Source organism: Scyliorhinus canicula, chromosome 19 (assembly GCF_902713615.1).
Source record: "Scyliorhinus canicula chromosome 19, sScyCan1.1, whole genome shotgun sequence".
NCBI lineage: Eukaryota > Metazoa > Chordata > Chondrichthyes > Carcharhiniformes > Scyliorhinidae > Scyliorhinus > Scyliorhinus canicula.
In genome coordinates, this window is record NC_052164.1 from 99,996,535 (window position 1) to 100,014,776 (window position 18,242).

At 42.0% G+C, this 18,242-nt stretch overlaps 1 protein-coding gene across 1 annotated transcript in view; it reads right to left on the bottom strand.

Moving 5' to 3' along the window:
• Positions 1–18,242, bottom strand: part of kmt2a (lysine (K)-specific methyltransferase 2A) — a 182,427-nt gene that overhangs the window by 102,254 nt on the left and 61,931 nt on the right. The window contains 1 exon segment of the mRNA XM_038778603.1: positions 6,783–6,960. Within this exon segment, the coding sequence (XP_038634531.1) occupies positions 6,783–6,960 (178 nt within the window).

Here is an 18,242-nt window from a genome sequence, read left to right on the forward strand (position 1 = left end):
AAACATCTACTCATTATAAAGTTGAATACGCTTTCTGGGTAATGGCATTTCAGCCTCTTGCATACCAACACGCTAAGCAAGTCTAGGCTTGCTTGAATTACACCTTTTAGTCACAAGAAATTAAAGCTACCCAAGTTAGAAAGTAAAGTTCACGCATGCAGAAATTATCCCACAGGCAAAAGGGCTCATTCACCCTGCAACACCCTCTTTCCATTTGGCAAAGCAACTGGACTGGAGTTGATTACTCCTCCAGTTGGTGTCAAGAACACACCATGTGGCAAACTGCAGCCAAAAACTTTATGATATAAATCAGGGTTTCCCAAACTTTTCCAGCCACGGAACCCTTTTGACCTCCCAAGATTACTGACGGAATCCCTGAGAAACATTCTTATTATGTTGAAGAAAACATTAAAAATGATTGTTTTTGCACCATCGGTACAAACATACCAAAACAAATTTACAAAAGTATTTTTGATTTCTTATATGTGTACATTTATTATAATTTAGACATTCTCTTATTAAACAAGTTATAAGAGAAGAGTGATGCTGCTTCTTTGTTCACAAATTCATTTAATATTAGGAGTGCTGCGGGAGAGCGGGATTCTCATATCGCACACACACTTTTTTCACACATGCACAAACAAACCCCACACACACACCTCCCCACACAAACCCTCGCCCAGTCACACAAACACACACATACAAATTTACTCCCACCTCTCTCTTTCTCACAACACTCTTGCCTCTTTTCTCACCTTCACACACAACATAAGACCATAGGAGCAGAATTAGGCCACTCGGCCCATCGAGTCTGCTCCGCAATTCAATCATGGCTGATATTTTTCTGATCCTCATTCTCCTGCCTTCTCCCCATAACGGTGTTTTCACCTCCACAGCCTTCTGCGGCAAAGAGTTCCACAGATTCACCACCCTCTGGCTGAAGAAATTCCTCCTCATCTCAGTTTTAAAGGATCGTCCCTTTAGTCTGAGGTTATGTCCTGTGGTTCTAGTTTTTCCTACAAGTGGAAACATCCTCTCCACGTCCACTTTATCCAGGCCTCGCAGTATTTTGTAAGTTTCAATAAGACCCCCCCCCCCCCTCATCCTTCTAAACTCCAATGAGTATTGACCCAGAGTCCTCAACCGTTCCTCATACAACGCGCTCTTCATTCCAGGGATCATTCTTGTGAATCTATTCTGGACCCTTTCCAAGGCCAGCACATCCTTCTTTAGATACGGAGCCCAAAACTGCTCACACTACTTCAAATGGGGTCTCACCAGAGCCTTATACAGCCTCAGAAGTACATCCCTGCTCTTGTATTCTAGCCCTCTTGACATGGATGCTAACATTACATTTGCCTTCTTAACTGCCGCCTGAACCTGCACATTAACCTTAAGAGCATCTTGAACAAGGACTCCCAAGTCCCTTTGTGCTTCTGATTTCCACAGCATCTCCCCATTTAGAAAATAGTCTATGCCTCCAATCCTCCTTCCAAAGTACATAACCTCACACTTTTCCACATTGTATTTCATTTGCCACTTCATTGCCTACTCTCCTAGCCTGTCCAAGTCCTTCTGCAGCACCCCCTTCTTCCTCAATACTACCTGTCCCTCTACAAGTAGAGATCCCTTTCTATCATCTGCAAACATACACCTCTCTCCCTTGCCCTCTCTCTCACACACACGCCTCTTTCTCCCTTGCTTCGTGGCTTCTTCCCGTTCCCTCCTGCGGTTGCTGCTCCTCCCCCTCCATGGTCGCTGCCTACCTGCTGCTCACGCCCTTGCCCAGGACTTTGAATGCTTACTCTGTTGCTATTTCCAGCTTGTCCAATCAGAGGTCGGCTTCTCGCCGCATTAGTTGCTGATTGGCAGACCAGCGTGTCCATCAGTAGCCAACTCAAGTGTGAAAATCATCTCCAAATGGACAAGCTGGAAAGACAGCTATTTTTTTCAAATTTACAATGGCCAAACTACTGTGGAAAGCCTGGGTGTTTCCTATGGAACCCCAGGGTTCTGCGAACCCAGTTTGGGGAATGCTAGTATAAATTATACCCTGTACTGTGCTCAGAGATTGACTTTGAGATATTTATTCCCAGTCTTCTAAAGATCGAAATAAGAAATCCTATCTCAACTTTAAAGCATATGCCAAATCTTTGACATCAAATAATTATAACGTTTTCTTTTAAATTAATCTTTACCGATACATTGTTTCCATATTTTAATCAAGAGCTTTAAATGTTGATGTTGTGTCAATAAGCTAATATGGCAAAGAGTTGAATAAATAAATATCTGGTACGGAATAGGGTAGGTGGTTAAAGGGATGGAAACAAATCATTAATAATAAATCATGAAACTTGGTGGTTGCTCTGCTATTGAGATCAGGAAGTGCAATTAAAAAGTTGGCCTTCGTCTCAAGTGGGTTGCATAAAGTTGGCTTATAGTTTTGAGATGACAAAATTGAGCTTATTAAAATGATAAAGGAATTGAAAAATGAAAATCGCTTATTGTCACAAGTAGGCTTCAATGAAGTTACTGTGAAAAGCCCCTAGTCGCCACATTCCGGCACCTGTCCGGGGAGAGAAACCATTTCCTCTGGTGGGGAGAGTCCAGAAAAGGGGACATAGAAAAACTAGAGTCTGAGGCTATTTATGAGTCACATTTTTTTCACAGAAAGAGTGATGGAAATATGGAACTTCCCTTGACAGGTTGTGGAGACTGGAGGTCAATTGATCTGGAGTTGAGGTTTAGATTGAACAGCCACAGAACAAAACGTGCAACATTAGTTTTCAACATTCAACTGGAGCATGCTAAAACCGTGCAGCTCTTTGAGCAAATCGCACATTTAGTTCTTACGCTGTTGAGAGCAAATAACTGTGCTGCTGAATGAAGAGCGGTCATCCAGCCCACATTTAAACAATAAACCATCACTGCAAAAATATGGCTAGCAGAGAATCCATTTGTTTGTTTTGCGAACATTCTCACTGGTATTTTCAATTTTATTGTTCGTTAAAAACATTTTTCAGTTGCCAAACCAAACGATATGAAGAAACAGAGCCAACGCTAGTAGAAAAGTAATTAATGACTCAGCAGTGGTTCAACTTCAGTGGTGCAGTAATGAATTCATTTCAACCCACTCACTCAGGAATTCAAATCAAAGTCTTGGTTGCGTACAGATTATTTCTTTTGTGGATTTTGAGTTCACTATGAGGGATAAGCACTGGATAGAAACATTTTCTATTTTAGACAGTCAACATCTAAGCACACTCAGATCAGGTAATGCACAGTTAGATGGAAGGTGACATTTCCTCTACTCCTTCCAAACAATATGCTTAATCCCAACCTCTGAAGGGCCATATTAGACCAATGAGATGCCATTAGTCTCACCAACAATCCTATGGCTTGATCATTTTTTTCTGGCAAAAAAGAGAAAAACAACAGGCATATTATTGTGGTTCTATTGTTAACCCAGACATTCAGGTGTGGGAATGTGTCACATCAATTCCTGGCATTGGTACTTTAGAGTGCTTCATAGTCCCAATTTTGTATTGTTGAGAAGTAACTTGAAATTCAGAGCAACACCAGGTTAGGAATGTAAATTAGGATTCAGGAGCTGACCTGATTCCTGAGTGAAGCACAACAAGATTCCATGGAGACAACAGAGTCACAGCACTTTACGATCAGGGAATGAAAGTCCAGTGCAGTATCAAAACTGATTTACCAAATGTTCCGAGAACTCTGCAAACCCATCAAACCTCATTTTAAATATTTAGAAGAACAGCACTTCTCTCCTTTCCACACTTTAAATTTTGTTTAACTACTGGGAAATAGCTCTGACACCTGCCTAACTCTCCCAGGCAAGGCTGTTACGGTTCCAATCAGGTATTGCAGACACGTTTCTTCCTGGTTGAACTATAACAGCAAAGCAATTTCCACTTTGCACATATTGCAGAGTTATACTACTGGTATACTTATACTACAACTACTGGTAGTTGGGACTGACTCACTATTGTCTGGCTTTAGTATTGAGCACTCCATACTCCCAACTCTGTACTTGGGCAGTTATTAAGATCAAGAAATAATTCAAATTCAAATGCAGCAATGTCAGCAAATTAAGCACTGACTGCCACCATCACAAACTCACATTGCTGACCAAGCAAAGTCTCTCCCACAAGCTTATGCAACATCTTCCCACGAGGAAAGAACCAGGGTATTTTTAAAAAACAAAACAGTGCCTTTCAACATTTCTAAAATTGCTCATAATGCAATTAAAACACAATTTGAGGCTTTCTGAAAACGATTGTGACTAGATGTACAATTAGTATGAGCAACACTTGAACTGTTGGATGTTTTCTGGATGAATATTTTCACGGTTCAATCTAGAACATTGCCGTGGAGATAAAGGGGGTGATTTTCAGCACACGTAAGCCGTCAGTGAGAATGGCTACGTCAGCAAACTATACGTCGAGAATCAGGAAACACAATTCCCCCGGCGAGATCGGATTTTCCAGGTACCTTGCTGGTAACGTAATGAGAATCTTGCCACAGGTCAGGAACCTAATTTAAATACATCAGCATATCATAAGCGAGCCCTCCTGCCAGGACTTCACCACCTGTCCCTCACAGAATATTTTATCGGTGTCGGTGTGACGTCACACCAGCATGATTTACAACAGCTGTATAAAAACAAGAACATTACCTCCAAAGAGGATATTGAAGGTGAGCGCCCAGGTCAACATCACTCTTCAGGGTGCCAATTGCAGAGGGGCCACCAGAGAGGGTGTGGTGGGGATTCAGTCTCGGCATTTTGGGGGGGGGGGGGGGGGGGAGAGGAGTCACGGACCTGTTGAGGTTGGTGGGATGGGCAACCCGCGGAGCAGGCAGAGGCTGGACTTGGCACATCAGCCCTCACAGAGCGTAGGGCGAGGGGTTTCCTCATAACCGCTCGGCTTGGGGACAACCAGGACTAGGGTATTACGATCTCTCCCACCATGGCAACCGCCATCTGCTCACTACTGTGGTGCTTGCGGGACGTCATTGTGATGTTGGCTACATTCATAGACAGGGCGCTAAGGGCAGGAAAGCAATTGGCTGAACGCTGTAGGTGAATCATGATGACTTGCAGTGAGGACAGAGTGATGCTCCTCTTATCCTCTGCAAAACGTCTGATTCCTGCCTCACAGAGAGCTGAACACGACCTACCACTGAACAGAGTGATTTGGGGTGAAGAGAGGCTGAATGACACATCTCAGCTGCTCCTACCTCCTCCGAGGTCAGGCGTGCTGGTGTTTTTCTCCACCTTCGAAGAGGTGGACACATTCTCACACGTTTTCAACCCTTGGTATCCTCATAACTGGAGAATTCTGGCAACATGAGAGGCCTGAGTGTTGATGTTCGGGGTGATGGGGTGGCAAAACCTCCATGGATGAGGGTTGGGGCTGGAGTGCCCACGCCAGGAGCGGCGTGGCTTTACTGCATCATCACTGTAGGAGGTGGGAGCGACATAGCGTTGCCATTTGCTCGCTGCACAGGATGAAGCGCCGAATTTGCGGAGACTGGCACCATGACATGACATCGTGGAGGATCCACATGGGTGAAGAAAGTGATTTTTATTACAATGGTGAGTTTTCTCTACTAGTGCCCACGGTTCACTTGTGCCCACTATGTGCCTATTGTTTGTTACTCTAACTCACCCATCCGCTATAACTAGGATCCACAGCTAAGTTTGAGGCAGCCTGTTGACTTCCACACCCTGGTGCCTGAGATTTTTTTAAAAATAAATTTAGAGTACCCAATTCATTTTTTCCAATTAAGGGGCAATTTAGCGTGGCCAATCCACCTACTTTGCACATCTTTGGGTTATGGGGGCTAAACCCACGCAAACACGGGGAGAATGTGCAAACTCCACACGGACAGTGACCCAGAGCCGGGATCGAACCTGGGTCCTCGGCGCAGTGAGGCTGCAGGGCTAACCCACTGTGCCACCGTTGAGGGCCTGGGTCTAGTTTTGGGCTGCACGGGTGTTGCAGGGCTGCCCTCCTTGGTGTGCGGGCTGGAGGTGTGCTGCTCTCAGAGAAGGGGGTGTCACGTGACTCCTGGGTATAAGGCCCCTCAAAGAAAGCGGGGATCTCGCAGTGTCCCAGGATGTAGCTGCCATGATGTTGATCCAGAGGCAGTGGTGACACATGAGTTGAGCACTCAGGGAGTGGAACTTCTTTGTGATAATGAAGGGCACTCCCTGATGCCCCAGTACACGCAAGGAGACATGCGTGCCTTCAATTACCTCCTGGACCTGGGGGAATGGTGAAGAACCCTGCAGCCCGGCATCTTGGTGAGCTTGGTCCAGCTCAAAATGTATAAAGCCCCTGCATACAGGTCATCCTTCAACTCACAGATGCACTTGCGGGCTGTAGCATTCGACTTCCATCTCGCTAATGAGATAGAAATGAATGCAAATGAGGGTTACTGATCTTCGCCATATTTGGGTGTGATCTGGAACTTGCCATTGGGAGCAGCCGGTTAGATAGCAAACTGATTCCCGCCTGCCGCAAATCTCAATTTTGGCCTTTCCAGCTATTTAACGGGCGAACCCAGATCCACGCGGTGGTTAAATCGTGCCCAAAATGTTCAGTCGAAGAAAAGGCTTGTCAAAATTTATCGAATTGGACCTTGCTTACAGCCACCTCCCCACCCCGAAAAACAGGTACAACAATTTCACCCCAGCAGGTAAAATCCCACTTTACCATTTTAACAAATTTCAGAACAGTTAGGTTTCCTTTGCCTACCGTCATTTCCCATTGAAGACAATATCTTCTCACGCTCTTCCCATGGCAAGGCACTCAGGGTGGGCATGTCATCAGGGAACACAGCCCTTTTCCGACCTAGCGCGACAGCAGCCCGTCTGCAAACGTGCTTTATACGAGGGCCTCGTATTGACGCTTCTGAAGAATCACTTTCTTGACCCTGAGGACACATCAATTTTCAGACAGAAGTAAAAAGGGACGGAGGTTCTTATTGCAAGTCTTAGTGATATTCATTACCTACAATAAATATATGCAGTAGTTATCTTATTAAATATTGCACAATGTTCTTTGAACAGTATTTAATCATGCAACAATAGTACACAGGATGGCAACAGAGTAATCATCTACTCTGAAGCTCCAGAGCTGTAGTTTCCAACCTTTTATATATCGTGCTACTATAAAATATTTGAGGCACACCTATTTTCTCCAACTGAAATGCCTTCTAGTGAAAGCCTTTTATCTCAAAAACCTCTTAAAACCATGTCAAGCAATCATCCCGCGCAGTTTCCGTTTATTTAAGATGTTTACAATGAAAGCCTTATCGCCAGCTCCATGTCAAATACAATATTTTTTATTGAAAATGTATACAATTTAATCCCATTAAAGATTTCAATTGTTTTCAGTTTTTTTTAATGTGAAAGTTCAAATAATACTGTGAGCAGCATCTCACCGAGTGTGACACATGGGCCTGTCTCTGTGAGGAGAGTTTCTCGATCCAGGGAGGAACTGATGACAGGGCAACTTACAGGTCATGCTCTGCTGAAAGGTGCTCCCTCCTTGTTTTTGTACATCTCTGCAATCTTCAATTTCAGTGTACGATCCATCCTGATCTCTGTGAATTCCTCTCGTTCTTTTAATGACAATTGGGCTGAATTCTCCGCCGTCGGGATTCCCCGTTTTGCCGGCAACCCGGGGGTTTCCCGACGGCATGGGGCTGCCCCAAAATGGGAAACCCCGTTGACCAGCTGCCGAAACGGAGAATCCCAACAGCGTGCCACGGGACGGAGAATCCGCCCCTGTTCTTTGATGATTCAACCAAGTGAAGTAAATGGATCAAAGTCTTCCATACTCGTGGAGGAAAAGCAGCACTTGAACTTCTCTTGTCTTGTTTTAAGTTGCATTATGAGGTTTGAGCATGGTTTTGCCAGCAGGATATGGTGATGCCAGCTGGAACAACTCAATCGACCTATTTGCCACTTTTTCCGACCAAAGGATCACTTTTGATCTAAAGCCTTCAAGTGTATCCGTGACAGGCAGAATGTTCCCGTTTTTCCCTTGCATTTTAACCTTCTGCTCATCCCAATGGCTGAGTATACCTGAGAGATATGCTAGCTTAGCACACCAAGAATCATTATACATTAAACCTTTGTGTTACAATTCATGCAGGGGCAAAAACTTTTTCAGCCCTTTATAAAGCACATAAACACAAGAGAGGATCTTTCCTCAAGACAGCCAAGAGTGGGCACGAGTAAATTCTGGTACTCAGCCGCCATCTCTTCACACAAAATAGTAAACAAACGCAATTTCAAAAGATTTCGTATTCAGGATTTTCACCATTTGATCTAATACTGCCATTAAGTTAAATTACATTGTTTCACAACAAGAATGTCATGGTGTAAGATACAGTGGCTGACCTGGATGTCACCTTACTCACGAATCCTTTTACTTTTTCTGTCATGCAAGCTGCTGATCAGTGCAGATGCTATTGCACTTGGTCCAGTTAAGATTGTTTTCCTCAGGGCAGCATGGTAACGCAGTGGGTTAGCACTGCTGCCTCACGGCACTGAGGTCCCAGGTTCGATCCCGGCTCTGGGTCACTGTCCGTGTGGAGTTTGCACATTCTCCCCGTCTCTGTGTAGGTTTCGCCCCCACAACCCAAAGATGTGCAGGGTAGGTGAATTGGCCACGCTAAATTGCCCCTTAATTGGAAAAAATTAATTGGGTACTCTAAATTTATTTTTTAAAAGATTGTTTTCCTCCACGTAAGTAGTTGTGACACAAAAGATTTCCTCTCCGGTCGAAAGACCACGCAATTCTTTGGAAAATAGGAAATTCTCTTTGATAGAATCCCTGTCAATATACCTGATACATGCTACAAGCTGGCAGTGTCTGTTAATATGCAGAGTCATTAATTTGCAGGGCAAATTTTACACCTATTACAAATTTCTCGTTTAGCACCTACTCAGTATCAGCTAATGTTTCGTCAATACATCGTTTGATTGTATTATCAGGAAGAGGAACAATGTCGATTTCTTTGCTAGCATCAACTCCCACATAACTCTCACAATACCTTTGCATGCCGGCATAATTATGTTTCTGGAAATGGTGTGCAAGTCCTTCTATTTCGTTATGAGCTCAGCCACCACGTAACTCGCTTCCTGCGTATTATCTGAAACCTGCACACATTCCATCATATGTTGATTTTGCTTCAGGTTTTGTTCTCTTGGGTGCTTGAAGTGCTGTATATCCTTGCTGGAGAATGAACAGCGTGTTATATTAAAATGGCACTTCCAACTTACTTGTTACCATTGCAGCGCTTGACAGCTTCTCCCTGCAAATTTGGCATTCTGGGACAAAGCAAGATGCATCACCAGTCCACGAAGGTCTGACGGCCAAATAGCTGTCGTTGGACCGTGTACGAACCTCACTTTTTTTTCCTCAGAGGTTCTATTCTTTGGGGCCACATCTAAATCAGAGCTGGTTTCTTCATTTCTCTGCAAGAACTTATCCCTGGCAAACTGTGGTCAAACACACCAAACTACATAATAAATGCCCTCAAGCATCAACTTAAAAGCACAATTTCAGCTCTTTGGCCGTGCCAAGCAAAACACTACTGCTCCAAAGGTGTACCCTTGCCCCAACACCCCACAGCTTCGGGTACCTTCTCAGGTCTTCAGGGCTTCTTTTGGGATCTCTTTGGTGACTAGGGCTTCTCCCAAGCCCACTTCATTTAAGGTCTGTTCCTTGCAGCCCTTTCTCCTACTGGAACCTGTTTTCCCTTTTCTTCGCTTTATTTGTTCGTTTCGTACCTCCGTTTTCTTTCCAAACTGGAAACTTTGTTTTTTTTGAACTTCTTCCTGTCCTCTCCTGTTTTTTTTAACTTCTCGCCCTCACTTCTCCCAGAGTTTTTGTGCTCTTGAGTTTTCACATTTTGCGCAGGCACATGGGGCCTTCACTTTGGTCGTCAGCAACTCCAAGTCCAGTGGAACCTCAGGCCTCCTGCGCATGCGTTGCCCAAGAATGGGCCAGAAATACACGGTTCGGGTTTTTAACGTTAAAAAAGAATCCAAACCGCACATTTCCCAGCTCATCGGGACGTAAGAGATGCCAACCACAGGGCTGAAGATGAGGGTCAGTTTTAGTTTATTTACAAGAATTTTGAATAATTTAGAATCTTATTTCGCGACACACTGGTTGGGAACTACTGCTCCAGAGCAATAAAGAAAAGACAAATTCACATCAGTTCGGTTAAATGTCCATCAGCAAAATTATTAAACACAACTACAAGTTTTATGCAATTGACACTTGATAACTGGGCAAATAGCATATTCGAATTGAATCTGTTAAATTCATTAACATGTTTCTCATAAAATATTCATACTTCAGGATTATATTCAAATTATTTTAATGTGAATGAGTGAGGGTCTGAGTGGAATGGCATGGATTCAATTCCTCATCTGCAAAGTGGCCCAGCGGTTGAATCGGAATAGTTTTTCAGCTGATCACCACCTCGAAGCTGACTCAGGAGTAACAGTGACAACAGGCTGAGAGGAAATCATTCACCTACTTCACTGAAAGGTATCAACATTTTTGAATATAGGAGGGAGAAAGAAGGATTTCACACACTCAAAATTAAAGTTACATTTGAAATCTGCTGTCATTTTAAGGAACAGTTCATTCAAATAATATGTTTACTAAGTCTTGATCAAGCTAGTCAATAAACCAGCCACACATTTAAATCTCCCAGAAAGAGAAGAACAAAGGATTTTTCCTCTGTTGTTATATGGAAGTGTGGACATGAGTACAAGGTTTTTTTTAAATCAGAAGTTAACTTCATAAAATACTGCAGCATTGCTAAGCTTCCCATCGGAAAACAATAAAATGGGAGTAAATGTGAATAACTATACTTAACGTTGTGCTTGTATTGCACATTTATTCTTGTTTTTGATTAATTTAGTGTACCCAATTCATTTTTTCCAATTCAGGAGCAATTTATTGTGACCAATCCATTTACCCTGCACATCTTTGGGTTGTGGGGGCGAAACCCACGCAAACACGGGGAGAATGTGCAAACTCCACATGGACAGTGACCCAGAGCCGGGATCGAACCTGGGACCTCAGTGCCGTGAGGCAGCAGTGCTAACCACTGCACCACCATGCTGCCTCCTGCACGTTTACTCTGATGACACTGCAAGCAAAGGTGTATCAACACTGTGATCTTTACCAACACAATCCTTTTATAATATTTGCCACTCAACTGCATTCAACGCTTCTGGTAATATCTTCAGCTAGCTGCCAACGGAGCACATAAGATCAACGAGGAGAGCCTCAATCTTTCATCCATTGACACAAAAATATATTTTTTGTTGGTATGTGGGATGTTTATGCTTTACTGACATCTGTATTTGTATTTTTAACCACAGACTCATTTTCTTCCGAAATATTCCTGTACAGTGCAGCCAAGGTAGTGGGTGGCAATAATATCTCCTCACATCTAAACTATCTTTAACACATCAAGCATAACATAGAAAACATCCCAAAGAAGTTTTAATAACAGGTGGAGTAGGAGAAATTTTACACCTACAAGAATGAAGAAGTGGATATTAAGCTGCATAAGGACAGCAGAGGTGACCGAAAGCTTGATCATAATGCTGGGTTTTGAGGTTTTTAAAACGTGGAGACTGAAATGTAAGGTATAGTGAGTCTCAGGTAGGGAGTTGCAAGGAGTACAGCGGAGGCACCCAAGGACTTCCACCAAAACAACAAATGACGGCCATGGGGAGGGAAATGAACAAGTCACGGCTGCCATAGCAAAACAAGATACTGCAGATGCTGGAAATTGAAATGTGAGAAATCCTCAACAGGATGATGAAAGATCATTGACCTGAAACATGAAATGTTTCTCTCTCCACAGATGATGCCATATCTGCTGAGTATTTCCAGCACCTTTTGTTTTTTATACTTGTGATCACAGTATGTTGTAAACAAGTGGTGGGAGAATGCGACATGGTGTGGCTACCCTTCTGATTTTCTCCCTTAACTTTTGGGAAAAGTGCCTCAACCCCAACTCCTTGCACCTCCACAAAAAAAAGCAAAAAAGTGCTATCTGGAAGAAATAAGGTTGAACTCTCCAGAAGAGCGTATTTGAAACCCAATTTAGTTCACCACGTAATCCCAACACATTTTATTAATTTTCCTCTGCTTTTTTATTTAAAGCCATCCACAAGATCTGACAAAAATATTAACGGAATTACTCTTAGGCTATTCCTAAAGTAATCAACGCCAAGCTGTAATGAGTTCCACCATGCCAGCCTGTGTAACTTTCTTCTAGAGCTGTTTAAGTTTACAATAGAGAGGGAGGCCATCTGATGACTATTCTGTGCCTGCCAGAGAAACTTAAAACTAATCCCATTGCTCAGCGCTCCTCCCATATCAATATAACTTTCCTCCAGTTCAAATATTTATCCATTTCCCCTAAAAAGACATAATGGTCTTTGTCTCACCTAATCTGTGACGAAACATTCCCAGCTCCAGAAGTGCTATTTACCTAAATAAATGGCTCCCAATCTTTTGTTCTTTTACTTATGATTTTGTGTGAAAGACTATCCACCACTGAATCCTCAATGAGAGGAAGTTGGCAAGTCCATACTTACCTTATCAAAACTCTTCCTACTTTTATAAACACTTTTCCAATAACTCCCCTCAGATTTCTCTGTTCCACTGGAAATCCAGCATGTTAAGTCTCTGCTCATAATCAGTTTCCCATCCTGATGATACTAAACTGTCCATTCTCTATGGCTTTAATGTTTCTTCTTTAATAAGGAGCTGTTAGGAAAACAAAGGTAGTTTTAAGGGATTTATATTTGTATTGGTAAACATTAGAAATAAGGTATAATTTTAACTGGGTTTAATTTAATGCTCCTGTGCCTGCAAGGGTAGAACCTGTATTTAGATTCATGCTGGACAAAGGTGTTTTAATGCATGGGGGTTGGTTCCAACTGTGACTCTATTGTGCCTAGAGAGTTATGGCGTGAAAAATAAATCAAAAACTTAAGCTTGTAGCCATTGCTTTGCAAAAAAGCTTTTAAGAATTAGTTTTAGCTGGGCAGCACGTGGCACAGTGGTTAGCACTGGGACTGCGGCGCTGAGGACCCGGGTTCAACTCCCGGACCTAGGTCACTATCCGTGTGGAGTTTGCACATTCTCCCTGTGTCTGTGTGGGTTTCATCTCCACAACCGAAAGATGGGCAGGTTAGGTGGATTGGCCACACTAAATTGCCCCTTAATTGGAAAGATAAATAATTGGGTACTCTAAATTTATATTAAAAAAAGATTCAGTTTTAGCTGGACATATTGCAGTTGGAGACAGGGCACCGGCGAGTGGACATTTTTTAACTCTGCCAGGAGAAGCTGGAAAGGACAAGGGTGTTGCAGAGATGCTACCTTCCTAAGAAATTGATACAATCCAGCTAACGAGGGAATTGGAACAGAAAGCATGTCTAAGATGACTGAAGTTAAGAGAACAGAGACCTAGGCATTGTTCAGAAGAATTCAAGGAAGAGTAAACAGAGGGTTCTGAGTTAAAGAGTCAATTGCAGTAACTAGATTTAAAGTGGGTCAGCAGACTGCAGAAGTTAATAACCTATTTGTTGCCATTTTAATACAGTCTAGGGAATCGAGAGTTAAAGCAATTGTGAACAGTTTTTACAGCAGTCAAGACAAAGAACTCCATAAGTGGTGTAAACTCCTGGACTAGATTCAGTGTTAAAAGTGGAGTGGAAGCTTTGTTTAAAGAAGTAATTTGCAAAACATGGTCTGGATTTCAGAACGCAAACTGCCAATGGAAAACATTATTGTGAACAAAGATTTTAAAGAGGTTCTTTTTAGGGCGTGATGTTTGGAAACTCTCATGTGACAATCTGAGTGGATTCTGAGGAGAAATCCAGACATTTACTTGAGGTTCATAGTGGAGAGTGTATTTGACGACAGCGATCTTATGTGTTTAAAGGGATGTTCTGTTACTGAGATCATTGTAGTTTAAGATATACTTTGTAACCTGTAAATTGAATTTGCTAAAAATCAAGTACAAATGAACCAATTAGAAATGCAGGAAAAAGACACAGAGATTTTTTCAAAAGGAAATTGAAATGAGAACACTTGGAAGGATTAATCACTTAGCCTTTTGGCTCAGATCAAGCCCAAGATGAGGTGCAATGCCTTTTCTTGTCAGCTTGGATCTTGTATGTCTGTCTTGTGGAGACCATGAATTTGCTTCAATTTGAATTTCAATTGGTTTTTGGAGCAAGCAATGAGACGGATTAAGGGTTTGCCCTGTCCACTCTGCACATTGACTTTGTAACTTTAAGGACGGGATTTAAAAAAAAATGTTTTTTAAAGAAATGCAAAGATTAGCAAGGGAAGACGAGAAAATGATGAGAATGAGAATTTCAACTTGAAACGTTGGAAGTACAGACGGCATGGTGGCATGGTTAGCACTGCTGCCTCCCGGCACTGAGGACCCGGGTTCGATCCTGGCCCCGGGTCACTGACTGTGTGGAATTTTCACATTCTCCCCGTGTCTGCATGAGTCTCACCCTCACAACCCAAAGGTGTGCAGGGTAGGTGGATTGGTCATGCTAAATTGCCCCCAATTGGAAAAAAATAATTGGGTACTCTGAATGTATTTTTTTTAAATGTTGGAAGTTGAAGCAGAGACATAGCGCAGGTTCAGGAAGGACGGAGTTCTAGACATGAACTTAGTGGGGAAATGTTTAAATTTATATAAGCTCTTCCAAAATTCGAGAAGAAAACTGTGGAAATATTCCTTATTTCCTTTGAAAAGGTAGCTAAACAGGTGAAATGGCCAAAGAAATTTGGACATTACCTTTACAAAGTAGACCGGTAGGTAGAACTATTGAGGTGTATGCATCATTGGCGGAAGAGGTATCAAGATAATGATGTTGTAAAGAAAGCTATCCTTATGGTCATTGGGGCGTACAGGCAGAAATTTCGAAATGGAAGAAAACAGCCTGAACAAACTGATACTGAATTCAAGAGTGTGAAGCAAAACACCTTTGAATGTTAGACACGGATGTTAAAGATAGAGATAACATATGAAGCCCTTAGAGAGGTGATTCTTTTAGAATAATTTGAAGATTCACTTCCTTTGGTCATTAGGACACATATTGAGGAATGAACGGTTAAAACTACAGGCAGCAAAGTTGTTAGATGATGATTCCATAGAACCAAACTGTTTTTCCATCATCCTTTTAAACATGAGATGGATAAAAGGTGGGACGGAAATATAGTCAAGAAAGAAATGCAACAGTTGGGAATGGACAGGAAGTTTCACCTCAGATCAAAAGGGAGGGTGCTGAGGGGGTAGTGACATTTGGATGCTTAAGTGTTTCCATTGTAACAAAGTGGTATATATGCGGCAGATTGTTGGAAAATGGAAGATAAGTTGCAGGCGTAGGAAAGGAAGCACCTGAAAAAGAATGGCTGTTAAAACTGGCGGTGGTACAGGTGAAACATGCACTTTCAGAATCATGAGAAAGAGGAATAGATTTCAAAATAGTTCAGAAAATGATTTGAGTACTGGTAAAGGAAGTCAGGCCATTGGAGGTTCTGGACATTGTGTTTCAAATGGAGAAGTTTTCCCTTGCTCGTGTAACAAAATAAGTATACAAATTAAAATTTCAACAGATATGCGAGCAGATCAATGAATGATGGTAGCTGATGGTACAATTTGTATTCCAGCAGGTTTTATGAAGGAAAAGGTATCTGTAAGAGGTATTAATGGAAGGGATAAACCTGTTTATTTGCGTAAAGTTAAGTTAACAAGTACTTTTGTAAACTGAATTGCCACGGTGGGAATCATTCATAAATTACCTATTGGAGGACTAGATTTCATCCTTGGTAATGATTTGACTTGTAGAGACAGCAATATGATGACAACTGCATTGCAACACGCAATTGATAATGATGATCTTACCAAATTTTTGGAAACAATTGTGGGGCAAAATGATACGCCTATTGCAGATTACAAGCAATTGAAAGAAAACTTGATTAACACAGACTATGAAAGAGGAGTGTGCGACTGCAAATAGAGAACTGATAAGAACAATTGAGGATCAGTCAGTGAAAATGGAACATGAAATGAAAATCGATTATTGTCACGAGTAGGCTTCAATGAAGTTACTGTGAAAAGCCCCTAGTCGCCCCACATTCCGGCGCCTGCCCGGGGAGGCTGGTACGGGAACATTTGATTGCGGATTTGAACTTTCTAAAGAATAAACTTCAAAAAGGAAACTTGGCAAAGGTTGATCTTCAGTTAGAACGTGATGAACTTCAAGCATCTGAAGTATTTATGAAGTCTCGTGGAAATTGCCTTGACCAATGAAAGGAGTTTCTGGAAAAATTGGTTGAGTGCAGCATTAAAAAGCATATTAACTAACTGTTAGGAACTTCATCGTGAGAAGAACAAAGATGTTTTTGAAATTCAAAGCAAAATTGAGGAAATGAAGCAGGTGGGTGGTATGGAGTGCCGCAATTCAAAAGTTGCTCCTGTGAATAAAAACTTGTTGTTGAATACTGATACAGTTGAGCAAAGAACTGATCAAAGTAATATTACTGATGTATCAAAGTCAGTAATGGACAATAAGAAAACAACTGAAATACTTGAAAACTTGGAAATTAAGAATCGTCAACCAGAATTGAAAAGTGATTTTTCCAAAAACAATGACTGGAGACACTGATTTAAAAATGCTTGTCGGTGATACTACACAAGATGTAGTAGTTTGAAGAAAAGCAAGTGAACAGTTTGCTAAAAACCATTCAAACTCTACTGTAGAATTGGACTGAGATAGTTCAGAATTTATGCAAAGTATTTGAAGGATGGGAACAAACTATGAAACTTCAGAAAGGAAGTGACTGACACGGCTCAAACGGACCGTTTGAATTGGGACTGGGAGAAACCACAAGATTACAAGACGTTCAAAGAACAATTAAATCAAGAAAACAGTACTATTTTGAGGGAACATAATAATTATCTTTCGTGAAACGTTCTTGAAACAGCTAAAAGTTATTGTGGCAAGAAAAGAAACGTTAAAGCACCAAAATAACATTTTGACTAAATCAAAATGCAAATTTACCACGTGAATTTGAAAAGTGGGTTTGAGAATGGAACTATGCTTACAAATATGCACTAAACATTCTTTTCTGAGTTGTAAACTGGAAATCAGAAAAAAAAACTTTATTATTGTCAAAAGTAGGCTTACATTAACACTGCAATGAAGTTACTGTGAAAATCCCCGAGTCGCCACACCCCGGCGCCTTTTCGGATACACAGAGGGAAAATGCTGAATGTCCAAATTACCTCACAGCACATCTTTCGGAACTTATGGGAGAAAACCGGAGCACCCGGAGGAAACCCACGCAGACACTGGGAGAATGTGCAGACTCCGCTTAGACAGTGACCCAAGCCGGGAATCAAACCTGGGACCCTGGCGCTGCGAAGCAACAGTGCTAACCACTACGCTACCGTGCCGCCCATGACAATGTTACCATGTATAGATTCTAATGACATTGTTACAGTTATTGTCTTTGCTTTGGTTAAATCATTGTAATTATATGTTCTGACATGAAGGGCTGTAGAGATAAGCCAGGGGAAGTACAAACCAGTGAGTCTCATGTCAGTGGCAGGGAAACTATTGGAGAAAATTCCGAAGGAGAGATTCTATCTCCACTTGGAGAGGCAAGGTTTGATCAGAGATATCAGCATGGCTTTGCCAGGGGAAGGTCATGCCTAACAAATTTGATTTGAATTTTCTGAGCATATGACCAGGTGTGTCGATGTGGGTCGTGCAGTTGATGTAGCTTATAAGAATTTCAGCAAAGCCGGTTGGTTAACAGTGAGGTTGAGTGTCTTGGGTTACAGGAAGATGTAGACGAGATGGTCAAATGGGCAGAAAAGTGGCAGGTGGAATTTAACCCTGAAAAGTGTGAGGTGATACACTTTAGAAGGAGCAATTTGACAAGGAAGTATTCAATGAACGGCATTACACTGGGAAGTTCCAAGGAACAAAGGGATCTTGGCGTGTTTGTCCACAGATCTCTGAAGGCAGGTTAATAGGGTGGTGAAAAAGGCATATGGGACACTTGCCTTTATGAACCAAGGCATAGATCACAAAAATAGGGAGGTCATGTTGGAGTTGTATACAA